This window comes from Microcaecilia unicolor, chromosome 9 (genome assembly GCF_901765095.1).
Source record: "Microcaecilia unicolor chromosome 9, aMicUni1.1, whole genome shotgun sequence".
NCBI classification, from domain to species: Eukaryota; Metazoa; Chordata; class Amphibia; order Gymnophiona; family Siphonopidae; genus Microcaecilia; species Microcaecilia unicolor.
This window is the reverse complement of record NC_044039.1, coordinates 137,400,421-137,414,038: the sequence shown is the minus strand read 5'-3', so window position 1 is coordinate 137,414,038 and position 13,618 is coordinate 137,400,421. Positions and strand designations below refer to the sequence as shown.

At 41.3% G+C, this 13,618-nt stretch overlaps 1 protein-coding gene across 1 annotated transcript in view; it reads right to left on the bottom strand.

Annotated features, from left to right (window-relative positions):
- Window positions 1-13,618, bottom strand: part of RBM25 (RNA binding motif protein 25) — a 350,786-nt gene that overhangs the window by 178,934 nt on the left and 158,234 nt on the right. Inside the window, exon 6 of the mRNA XM_030214739.1 lies at window positions 11,717-11,877. Coding sequence (XP_030070599.1) covers window positions 11,717-11,877 — 161 coding nt within the window. The remainder of the gene's footprint in view (window positions 1-11,716; window positions 11,878-13,618) is intronic.

Below are 13,618 nucleotides of genomic sequence, written 5' to 3'. Positions count from 1 at the left end.
CTCTGAGCTGAAGTTCTGAGCAGTGGGAGAACAGCTCTATCCTTGCACCTTTGGATGAAATCATCCATTTGAGTGCCTGACTCAATTCTGCCTATCGACAGAAAATTAATGGAAATACTGCTAAAGTAGAGGATACTGAAATTTCTGGAATCCTATAAACATAACATCATAAGAGTTGACATAGTGGGTCAGACCAATGGTCCATCTAACCCAGTATCCTGTTTCCAACAGTGGCCAAGCCAGGTCACAAGTACCTGGAAGAACACAAATTGTGGCAACATTGCATGCAACCAATCCTAGGGCAAGTAGTTGCTTCCCCATGTCCGTCTCAATAGCAGACTATGGACCTTTCCTCCAGGAACTTGTCCAAACCGTTTTAAAACCCAGATACGCTAACCGTTGTTAGCACATTCTCCAAAAAAGAGTTCCAGAGCTTAACTATTTGTTGAGTGAAAAAATATTTCCTCCCATTTGTTTTAAAAGTATTTTCATGTAACTTCGAGTGTCCCCTAGTCTTTGTACTTTTGGAACGAGTAAAAAATCGATTTACTTCTACTCAGGATTTTGTAGACCTCAATCATCTCTCTCCTCGCCAGTCTCTTTTCCAAGCTGAAAAGCCCTAGCCTCTTTAGCCTTTCCTCATACTAGATGAGTTCCGTCCCCTTTATCATTTTGGTCACAACTTCTTTTAACCTTTTCTAATTCCGCTACATCTTTGAGATACAGTGACCAGAACTGAACACAATATTCAAGATGAGGTTGCACAATGAAGCGATACAGAGGCATTATATTATTTTTGGTGTTATTCACCATCCCTTTCCTAATAATTCCTAGCATTCTGTTTGCTTTTTTAGCCGTCGCTGCACACTAAGGAAAAGATTTCAGCATATTATCGACGACGACTCCTACATCTTTTTCTTGGGTGCTGACTTCCAAGATGGACCCTAGCATCAGGTAACTGATTTGGATTATTCTTTCCAATGTCATCACCTTGCATTTGTTCACATTAAATTTCATCTGTCATTTGGATGCCGTGTCTTCCAATTTCCTAAGGTCTTCCTGCAATATTTCACAGTCCGCATGTTTTTTTAAACAACCTTGAATAAGTGTTTGTCATCTGTAAATTTAATCACCTCACTCGTCATTCCAATTTCCATATCAATTATAAATATGTTAAATAGTGCTTGTCTCAGTACTGATCCCTTCGGCACTCCACTGTTTACCCTCCTCTATTGAGAGAAATGAACATTTAACTCTATTCCTCTGTTTTCTGTCCAATAACCAATGAATTGAAGAATCCTAGGCAGCAGCAGTTCTCAACCCAGTCCTTGGGATACACCTAGCCAGTCAAGTCTTCAAGATACCCTCACATGAATATGCACAAAACAGATTTGCATACAATGGAGGGAGCCCATGCAAAATCTCTCATACGCATATTCATTGTAAACATCCTGAAAACTTTCAACATAAAATACTTGGAAATCCAAATCTCTTCTCGACTGGAAGAATTGTATCAGGTTAACTACGAGCTCCTAGTGAAAAAAAGTGCAAGTGGACCTAAGTCACTGGTTTGGAGGATCCCTACTGTGGCTAGGTAAAGCGGTAAAAATTAACACTTTACCCAGATTTGTATATTTATTCCAGTCTCTCCCTATACCTATTTCAGGGCAGCTACTTAGGCAATGGCAGCATGATATCAGAAGATTTATCTGGAAGGTTAAGTCTCCACATATTGTGCTTCATAATCTCTAAAAGCACAAAACAGAGGGTGGTCTAGGAATACCCAATCTTAGAGCATATTACAAAGCTGCACAGATCTGCCATACATGGGATTGGCAATCAGGAGCTTTATAGAAACAGTATGTATATTTGGAACATACAGTTGGTAACTGTAAATTGGGCTAGAAAAGAGTTTCAAATGGGATTAGAGATAGTCGACCCTTATACAAAACATTTGCAAACTTTATGGTGGCAGGTATGGGAGGGTGATATAAAAGGGGGCACGGATGTTGGGTGGGATAAATATAGAACAGACTATAGCTATCAGTTACTTGAGCAAAGTATTTAAAAAAAACTTTTTCTCAATTGTAATGTGACTTTGGACTCCCTAATGGGGAATTTTATAATTATTTACGAGTATGGCATTTTATAAACAAACAGTATGGGCAACGGTATGCAACAGACCTCTAAATAGGTAGGAAGTACTGTTGTGGACACATCAGGGAGTGGGTATAATATCTATTCATACATTTATCATTTGTAAAGGTTTCTGTAAAATTATATGTTAGCATGGGAACAAGACCTAAGAATTGTATATACAGAGTCACAATGGATGGATATATTGAGTGTCCATAAATTTTCAGTAGCTGCTAGTACCGAGGCGGCAAATGTGAACATTCTATTTCGTTGGCACCTCATATACCGAGTCGCTTACATAAAATGAATCAGGTTAATTCAGACAGATGCTGGCTGGGGTGTGGGGCTTCCGGCACTTTTTCATTTCTGGTGGACCTGCCTGATTGCTCAAGAATTCTAGGGGAAGGTGATAAAATGCAGGAGTTTTTTGGCTGGCCCTTCTCCTTGGAACCAGCAGTGTGTCTACTGGAAGTAGGTCGGGACCTATTCTCTTTAGATGTACAAATACATATGTGCTATCTGGTCGCTAGGAGGGTGCTTGAAGGCCCACACAGCCCCTTTGTTAGATTTATGGGAAGCTTAAGGAGTATGGTACTTATGGAGGTCCTTACAGCTGCAAGGTTAAATAGGGAACCAACAATCTTAGCACCATGGGAATATCTGGATACCTATCTTAAATCAAGGGTAGTATGGAGGGGGGTTCTTGGTGGTTTCTCTAGGGGTTCTTTCTTTTATATTGCATATATGACAGTAAAGTTAATGTAGGCATTACTATTACACAGGAGACGACGTAAAACACACTAATCACAGTTCCTCTGACCCAGCAAAGGGAAACAACCCATCTAGGGAAAACAGAAGATACCAGAACAAACACAGAGACCGCAGACAACAATTATTAACTAAAACAACACTAGAACCCTTACTCAAGGAAAGCCATCTACCCATCCCAACAGGTTACATACATTAAGGCATAATCTGTAGTTAAAAAAAAAACCCTGATGTCGAAGTTGACAGCTTTACGCACTGGCCGTATTCCGCAGTACCATAAAACGTGGAATCCCTATGAACAGTGGTTATCCTCTCGGACACTCCTGATCAATGTGTCACATGGACAAGTCTAAAGAGAATTGGTCACAAAACTACCTAAGAGGGGGGAATATAATAGGGGAGGGAGGGTATTAGTTGGAAACATGTTAGTTGAAAGAGAAGTTCTAATCTCTGTACAAGGATATAGTATGGATACTGTTATGTTTCTAATGGAAAATAATAAAACAAATTTAAAAAAAAAAAACCCCAGAAACCATCAAAGACTAGACTGAAGAAGAAAATTTAGGACTAATCTTTACCACAGAAACATGGATTCGCTCCATAGAGTACCCTGTCCTGAACCAGTTATGCCCCCAGGTTACAAAGTTTCACACTGGGCCAGAGACAAGAAAAAGGGAGGAGGAACTGCAGTGATCTAAAAATCCTTTTTTAAAACCAAGACAGTTTCAGAACTCCCCACCTAGAAATAACAGCTCTCGAAATAACAGATGAATCACTAGCAGGTGACCTTTGTGTTATCCTGTTCGCCAGACCACCAGGCAATTGGAATGAATCCCAACCAGACTTCATGGACTTTATATCAAATTCCTGCGTGTCATGTTCAAACACCATATTCATTTGAGACAACAACCTAAACCTGGAGTAATGGGGCAGTTCGGCAAACTGAAGAGTAGCAAATCTCCTGGACCGGATGGTATTCATCCTAGAGTACTGATAGAACTGAAAAATGAGCTTGCGGAGCTACTGCTAGTGATATGCAACTTATCCTTAAAATCGAGCGTGGTACCGGAAGATTGGAGGGTGGCCAATGTAACGCCCATTTTTAAAAAAGGCTCCAGGGGAGATCCGGGAAATTATAGACCGGTGAGTCTGACGTCGGTGCCGGGGAAAATGGTAGAGGCTATTATTAAAAACAAAATTACAGAGCACATCCAAGGACATGGATTACTGAGACCGAGTCAGCACTGCTTTTGTGTGGGGAAATCTTGCCTGACCAATTTACTTCAATTCTTTGAAGGAGTAAACAAACATGTGGACAAAGGGGAACCGGTTGATATTGTGTATCTGGATTTTCAAAAGGCGTTTGACAAGGTACCTCATGAAAGGCTACAGAGGAAATTGGAGGGTCATGGGATAGGAGGAAATGTCCTATTGTGGATTAAAAACTGGTTGAAGGATAGGAAACAGAGAGTGGGGTTAAATGGGCAGTATTCACAATGGAGAAGGGTAGTTAGTGGGGTTCCTCAGGGGTCTGTGCTAGGACCGCTGCTTTTAATATATTATAAATGATTTAGAGATGGGAGTAACTAGCGAGGTAATTAAATTTGCTGATGACACAAAGTTATTCAAAGTCGTTAACTCGCGACAGGATTGTGAAAAATTACAAGAGGACCTTACGAGACTGGGAGACTGGGCGGCTAATGGCAGATGACGTTTAATGTGAGCAAGTGCAAGGTGATGCATGTGGGAAAAAAGAACCCGAATTATAGCTACATCATGCAAGGGTCCACGTTAGGAGTTACGGACCAAGAAAGGGATCTGGGTGTCGTCGTCGATAACACACTGAAACCTTCTGCTCAGTGTGCTGCTGCGGCTAGGAAAGCAAATAGAATGTTGGGTATTATTAGGAAAGGTATGGAAAACAGGTGTGAGGATGTTATAATGCCGTTGTATCGCTCCATGGTGCGACCGCACCTTGAGTATTGTGTTCAATTCTGGTCGCCGCATCTCAAGAAAGATATAGTACAATTGGAAAAGGTGCAGCGAAGGGCGACTAAAATGATAGCGAGATGGGACGACTTTCCTATGAAGAAAGACTAAGGAGGCTAGGGCTATTCAGCTTGGAGAAGAGACGGCTGAGGGGAGACATGATAAAGGTATATAAAATAATGAGTGGAGTGGAACAGGTGGATGTGAAGCGTCTGTTCACGCTTTCCAAAAATACTAGGACTAGGGGGCATGCGATTAAACTACAGTGTAGTAAATTTAAAACAAATCGGAGAAAATATTTCTTCACCCAACGTGTAATTAAACTCTGGAATTCATTGCCGGAAAATGTGGTGAAGGCGGTTAGCTTAGCAGAGTTTAAAAAGGGGTTGGACGGTTTCCTAAAGGACAAGTCCATAAACCGCTACTAAACGGACTTGGAAATATCCAAAATCCCAGGAATAACATGTATAGAATGTTTGTACATTTGGGAAGCTTGCCAGATGCCCTTGGCCTGGATTGGCCGCTGTCGTGGACAAGATGCTGGGCTCGATGGACCCTTGGTCTTTTCCCAGTATGGCATTACTTATGTACTTACATGATAAGGAAGGCGAACACGCTAGAGAATGTAGGGAAATTAAACTAAATCTCTGGACTTCCTACACCAAACAGTATCCAAGACCCATGGAAAAGGGCATGCATTCAATTTACTAGCCTACAGGTTCACTACGAACCAAGAAATACAAATAGGAAATTACAACTGGAAGGAAATACCATGGTCCGATCATTACAGACTGAATCTAACTCTCAACTGGAAGGAAACCTCAGCTCAAACCAAGAAAAAAGGACCCTATATGAAACACAAAGCAAGATCAATGGCAGAGAATTCTGGAACAGAATCCTTAACAGCATTAGAAATCTACCAAACAAAACCACAGAATTCCTCACCACCCAGGACAAACAATGCAAACTCACACTAGACAAAATTGCCCTAGTAACGAAAAAGAAATATAAAACCAAATCACCCATTTGGTTCAATGAAGACTTGAAGGAACTAAAAAGCCAATGCAGAAAACGAGAAAAGAGATGGATGAAACATACAACTGAGTAGAAGACTGAATGGAAAAAAAGCAATAAAGAACTACGAAGTGGGTATAAAGAACTACAAAGTGAGTATAAGACATGCAAAATGGACCCACTACAGAAAACATAAAACCAAATCACACCTTTGGTTCAATGATGACTTGAAGGAACTAAAAAGCCAATACAGAAAACGAGAACATAGAAGGACAAAATATAAAACTGAGCAGAATAAGATGGAATGAAAAAGCAATAAAGAACTACAAGGTGAGTATAAGACATGCAAAATGGAACCACTACAGAAAACAAGTAGGATCAGATTACAGCAATACAAGGAACCTATACAGACTAGTAAATGATTTATTAGACATAAATCCTGATACATCGCAGAATGAATTGGCCCCATCCGCACAATATCTAGCAAAATAATGAGACTAAGACAATAGACTTTAAAAAGAGGATAACATAAGACCAACGAAACCTAGACACATATACACGAAGGCATCGCCTTAGACAGAATCTAGACATCATTCACTCCTCCAAAATCTGACATCGTTAGTCAAACTATAAAAAAAATTCTCCCAAGGCATTCTGTTCATTAGATGAATGCCCCAACCACCTGATGCATGAAGTCCCAACACGTTTCACAGAACAAATCCAATCTCACGTTTCATACATGCTATTCAAAGGTTTATTTCCAACAGAAAAGGGAAGAATGGCTCTAACACTTATACCAAAGAAAACACGCAACATTACTAACTACAGACAAGTGGCCTCTATACTTCTCATGGCCAAGGTCATGGAAGGCCTGGTAGCCAAACAGCTCATGGAATACCTCAACAACTTTTCCATTCTCCACAACTCACAATCGGGATTCCAGACACAGTACAGCACAGATACAATACTAATAATGCTACTAACAGACTTCAAAAGAGAATCAGCAAGGGAAGAAAATCCTCCTCCTACAATTTGACATGTCAAGCACCTTTGACATGGTCGATCACCAGATCCTGATAAGACTAACCGACAAAACTGGAATAGGTGGAGAAGTACTAGGATGGTTTAAGGGATTCATTCAGATCCTATCAAGTCAAGGTGGTTAACACACTCTCCTCCGCGTGGATGGCAAAATGCGGAGTCCTGCAACATATTACCCATACTTTTCAACATAACCACCCCCATTGGCCTATACACTGGCAAAACATGGCTTTAATCCATTCATCTACTTAGATGATGTATGTGTCAATCTACTTACCACCTGACAAGAACCCGATAAAAATCACAACCAAAATAACCCAAGGAATGAATATCCTAGAATCCTGGGCAACTGCATTCAAATTAAAACTGAAGAGAAAACACAATTCTTAATCCTCACATCCACCTACTGCAAGAACACCTTCCCCAGCATCACTCTAAATGGATATACCCACCCAATAGCAGACAGCCTGAAAGTCCCAGGGATAACACTAGACAGAAACCTGATCTCAAACAACAGACATCTTCCACATGCTTGTGCAAACACTGACCTTAGCACGATAAGTCTAAACATCAATCTAGAAAAGCATGCAGCCCAACTGCAGCACCATTTCCATTTCATTGGGCACAAAAGTCAATACACTATTTGGGCATTCAATTATCTGTTTTTCACCTTCAGAACTATATGAGTAACTTCCTACCTAAGCTTAAGGAATTACTTCTGGAACTAGAGCATTAAGGCGACTTAAATCTATCCTGGTTGGGACAGATTAGTGCCCCAAAAATGATTAGGTAAATTGATAGTAATAGTCATGAAGAGAGATCACAATTTTGGTTAAAGGCTTTTTTTCATCTATTAAATAGAATAGCTTATCTTTATATTTGGAAAAAAAAACCCACCCAGGGTGAATAAAGCCATGCTGCACTAGATGAAACAGGGTGGGGTCCCGCACTTTGACTTTTATCATGCAGCAGCGCAGATTCAGATTATAGCTGAATGACTGCAGGGATCTCAGAAACAATGGTTAGCCTCAAAACAAAACATCAGAGAAATACCCTTGTGGGAACTACCATCATTGCCAATGCAAAAGCTGAGGTTTTTACCTCGCTTACATGAGAAACCCCTTAGCCACCATGGCTTGCACAGTGAACTACAATTTTTCCTGATTTTAAATATTTTCAATCTATTCCTATTATGTATGTCCACGGTTTCACACCCTGGGACAAGAAAATATCATACTTGCTAGATGGGTGACAGCTTCATTACGCATCTTGGGGAAAGTATGGAAGAAGGAGGGATTATTATCCTTGGATGATCTTAGTGAGGAATATGGGGTGACACAGCCTCAGATTTTTCAGTATAGACAATTAAGAGATTTTATATTTAAGAGGGCTCAAGGGGATCTGCAATTAGGTGAGACTGATCTGGAAAAGGGGCTACATATGGGCACAGGAAGAAGGGGATAAGTAGAATATATAGAGCTCTACTAGCCCAGTGTATGCCGGTCTTTTTATATTACATGGGGTGAAAAGTATTAGCACAAATATAAGAGTTTCAAGATTGAATTAAGATGTTTACATCTTTGTTCAAGGTACCAGTACTGCCACTACTAATCATTTCTATAGCGTCACTAGATGTACACAGTGCTGTATATTGAACATGTAAGAGACAGTCCCTGCTCGACAGAGCTTACAAACTAATCAAGACAAACAGTTCTACTAGCGTAATTGAAAATGGCTACGAACTCTTTTACCAGGGATATTATACCCTGGTTTGTTTAGCCAAGATTTATAAAACTAGCATGGACAGTTGTTGGCAGAACTGCAGACAGCAAGTCACTTTCCAGCAAATATGGTGGAACTATCCAGTAGTGCAAGTTTTTTAGACTGATATTTTTGGAATACTGGATACCATCTTACAGGCATCATATCCCCACAATCCAGAGGGCAGTTTGTTTCATCATAAAGTGGTTGGAATTTTGAAAGAGACTCATAAGCTGGCAATTCATCTCTCTACTGCTACAAAGATTACATTTGTAAGATTTTGGAAATAACCACATACTCTGCCTGTGGAGGTGGCCCTCTTAAAGTTAGACTACATATGCAGGGCTTTATTTCAGGGGGTACTTGGGGGTACTGAGTACCGGCACCTTTTCCATTGTCTGCTAAAATTGACCCATGGACCCCAAGTTTTAAAGAAAGAGGTCAGGCTCTACATACCAATTCTACCTTGTCATAGATTCTGTGACTGGTTGCAGGGGCCTGGCTATTGTGTGTGTGTGTGTGGGGGGGGGGGGGGGGGGGGGGGGGTCCCTCGGTGATCACCCCACTCCTGAAGGGTTGCCTGGCATTTGAGTACTGGCACCTTTTTCACTAGATAAAATGCACTGTACATATGTTTAATGTTTATGTTGACTGCTATAAAATATGGTAGGATTTTGCATTATTATAAACTAGTAAAAAACGCCCGTTTCTGAAAGAAATGAAACAGGCGCTAGCAAGGTTGTCCTCTAATGGCAATTATGTTTTTAAAGGAACTGTTAGGAGTGAGTGACTATGTGTGAGAGAGTGAATGAGTATGTGTCTTCTAATGGCAATTATATTTTTAAGGGAACTGTTAGGACAGAGTATGTGTGAGAGACAGTGAGTGACTATGTGTGAGAGAGTGAAAGAGAAAGTGTCAGAGTATGTGTGAAAGAGAAAAAGTGTCAGAGAGACAAAGTGTGTGATTGAGAGACAGAATGTGTCTTTCTGTCTGTGTGAGTGAGAGTGTGTAGTGTGTGTCCCGTGTGCAGCAATTATGCTCTCTCCCCTGCATTCATCCATATGCAGCAAATGTCCTCTGTGCCCTGCCCCCTCCATCCATCCATGTGCAGCATCTATCCCCTGCCCCCTCCATCCATCATAGTGCAGCAATTCTCATCTGTCCCTTGCCCTCCCCCCTTACAAGTGCATCAACTCTGCATTCTCCCCTGGCCTTGCCTCCAGCCACCCATATCCAGGGTCCCCCTCCCTCCATCTCTTTCCCCTCTGAGTTCCAGGCCCCCCTCCCCACCTCGCGTTCCAGGACCCCCTCCAAGTTCCAGGACCCCCTCCCTCCCCTCTCCTCCGAGTTACAGGATCTCCTCCCTCCCCTCCCCCCCCAAGTTCCATGCCCCCCATTCTTGTTCAAGTTCTACACCCCTGTGCCTCTCCCCTCCCCCCTTCAAATTCCAGGACGCCCCTCCCCTTCGACTTGCAGGACCTCCCCTCCTGTTCGACTTGCAGGACACCCCCTCCCTCCGAGGTCCACGTCCCCCTTTCCTCCGACTTTCACGCCCCCGCACCTCCCTCTCTCTCTCTCTGCCCTCCAAGCACAACCTGTCCTCCAGCAGCCCCTCGCCTTCCTAAGTGCTGGCTGTATTTTAAAAATTCTTACCTTGGGGTGCGGCGTCCACAGTGAAGGCGAGTAGCGCTTCAGACTGCCTTTGTATGTGTCTCAGCTCTGCCTCTGGTCCTGCCCTCATTTCCTGTTTCCGGAAGGGCGGGACCAGAGGCAGAGCTGACACACATGTGAAGGCAGTCTGTAGCGCCACTCGCCTTCACTATGGACGCCGCACCCCAACGTAAGAATTTTTAAAATACAGCCAGCACTTAGGAAGGCGAGGGGCTGCCGGAGGACAGGTCGTGCTTGGAGGGCAGAGACAGAGAGGGAGGGAGGGAGGGAAATGTGGGGGGCTGGCAACTATACACAGTTCCATCGAGGGCGGGGCGATTACGAACCCTATGAACACTACATGGCTTCACTGCCACGGAGTCAGCTTCAGAATGTTGGAGGTGCGAATTATTATACTAGATTATCAACTTCTAGCTAGAATTAAGGCAGTTTGTAAAATGGTACGACTTCCCACAGTATAATGATGGTTTGAGGGATATTTGGAGGGGGGACCATAGGTGTAGGAATTCATTTGTATATCAAGTGATACTGTATGCCTAAAGAAATACAATAACATTGAAATATGTTTCGTATGTTATTGAAATTGGAATAAAGTTGTAAAAAAAAAACAAACCTGCTTGATGAATAAAAATTTAAACAAAAAAACACGACAAAAAAACAACAACAAAAAAAAGACAGTCTGAAAATGGGTCAGATTTGACCAGGGTTTCCAGATATATAAACTGAGAACAACAACAACAACAAAAAAAACCCACAATGCCTCTTTTTTTTTTTATTCTCCTAGTCTCAAACTCACACACAGATGAACTGGAAATAATTCCATGAAGTATGTTCTACATGCTTTCTCCACCATGCATGACTCCTGCCCACTCCCTGCTGGGCTGGCTCTTTTTCTTTCTATTTTTAATTCAATAAGGAAACCTAGTGACTAAACTGTGTACCTTTCTAAATACTTGTTACATATAGTAACACCTAGTGACTGAACTGTGTAGCTTTCTAAATACTTGCTATACAACACCAAGTGATATCTAGTTTGCTAGTGGTTGCTATGTGTACAACATCTAATAGTGGAGAAGCTTCTCTACTACTACTATGGGACAGTGGTACCCTGTGCCTAAAATTTAAAATTCATCCCTTTAAACTAGCTGACAGTCAACTGTCATTTTCTTACTCTTCACAAACCAACAAAATGTTTGGGTACTGGTTGATTCAAAGTACCCCCTTCCCCATATCAGACAAATAAGTAGACAGATTGGAAACAATACCATAAGCCATACTCTCCATGTTTTTCCCACTTCTTTTTTTAAAGCTGTGTATTAAAACCTTGGTACCTACCCCATTGGAAGCTCGTTTCTTTGCCTTCCATTCATCAAGCTGTGCCTTTGTCTTCGCATCAACTTTAACTAGTAGCTTCTTTTCCCCAATCTGAAGGTCATGGAGCAATCGCAGAGCTCGTAATGTGGATTCTGGCTCTTTATATTCACAAAACCCAAAAGCTAAGAGCATATGGAAAGAATATAAAAATTGTAAACTCAACAGTTAAAAAAAAAAAAAAAAAAAGATTACAGCATGATTGTTAAACTACAAAAATGTAATGCTGGGTAAAGTAACTAGAGTTTGTTCTTACTATTAAATTAATTGCAATTACAGAAAAATTCAAACAGGAAACAGTAGATAACCATGCAATCACCAAGAAAACGGAATTCAAAATAAATGCTACTATACACAATTCAACTAATATGTAGAATGCTATTAACTTAATTTTACTTAAGTGATGTAACAAACACAGAAAATCGATAATCATGTCCCACTTCAGAACAAACAAAATGGAAAAAAAAAAAAAAAAAAAAGGTCAACGTTTTTAGGTGCATTTTGTTTGAGAGATGTCTACTAGTAAAAATTGATGTGTGTCTGTATATATCGGGATTAGATGCAGAAATTCACTCTCATGATACCAGAATCTCCATATCTCTACTGCTTCTTTGTTGTCTTAAGAAAATGAACAGTTTTTTGGGGAGGAGGGCTTTTTTTAAACAGTCCTTCTGTGCACTGTACTTTTCCTTGATAAAATTAACTCTGAAGGCTCTTTTCCATCTATCTTCCAGCCACCAAGGAACTTTTGATTCCCCCGAATCCTTGACCAATGGAGAAGCCTAATGGTTAGAGTTGTGGGTTGAAAACCAGGGAAGCCAGAATTCAAATCTCACCAATACTGCTTGTTATCTTCAGCAAACCACTTAACTCTAATCTTGAACTACTGAAAAGGCATGAGCTAAATCTAACTCCAAATTTAACAAAAGCCTATCTTAAAGTGCAGTCTATTTAGATAAGAACTGGAGTCTGAATCACTGACCAATGGTGCAGCCACAGGCCCCTGCAGAGACTGCTTAAGTTACTACCTTTGTGAAGCACCTAAACCAGATTATACTGAGCGTCCACCAACAGGCTACTCCTACTTCCAGCAAAAAGCATCTTCCTCTGAAGCTTGTGTTTGTGCTTCCTATCCCAGAACTCTATTGTCGTGACCACCTCAGAATGGCTCTGGTGACAATGGTGCTACAAATAGGAAGTTGGAGTTGCTGTTTAACACAGTATTTCAAAGCCGATAACTTCTTGCCTCTCGTTACAAGCCTCTATCTTGAGTTTTCTTGAGAGTAGTACCTCCCCTCTACAGCAACGTTTCTGAATCAGTGAGTCACCAAAGGTTTGACACAAGCAGCAAGTCCATGCTTTCCTTAACAACGGCATGTGCCAGCAGGCTGGGGAGAGCACAACACAGAGTCATATACCCAAAACCCCCACAATCACTCCTTAAATCTGCTTCTCCACATCACCAGTGATGACTGATGCCATCAGCCCAAGTTAGGAAACTCCCCCCCCCCCCTCTAGTGTATTTCTTATGTCTTTGTATTCTGCATAGTACAGGACAGCCATGGCCATTATCTTTATTTCTACTTCTCATGCAATGTACCAATCGGATACAGTGATTTCTTTGGACTTCCATGTCTAATTTTTAGTATTTTATTCCGTAATTCATGAAGGTTTGTTTGTATTCTGTGTGTGCAATCAAGGAAGGGGGGATTCTCTTGTTATGTAGTTTCTATAGCAGTTCAACTTGTTTGACCTCTCCAGTAGGAGGTTTATTAGTGCTCTATACATTCAGGACTGCTTTTACAAATGGACAGCTCTGGCTGTTTATGTCCTAAAAGGTAGTGCTGTTATGGTATGGAAGGTTTA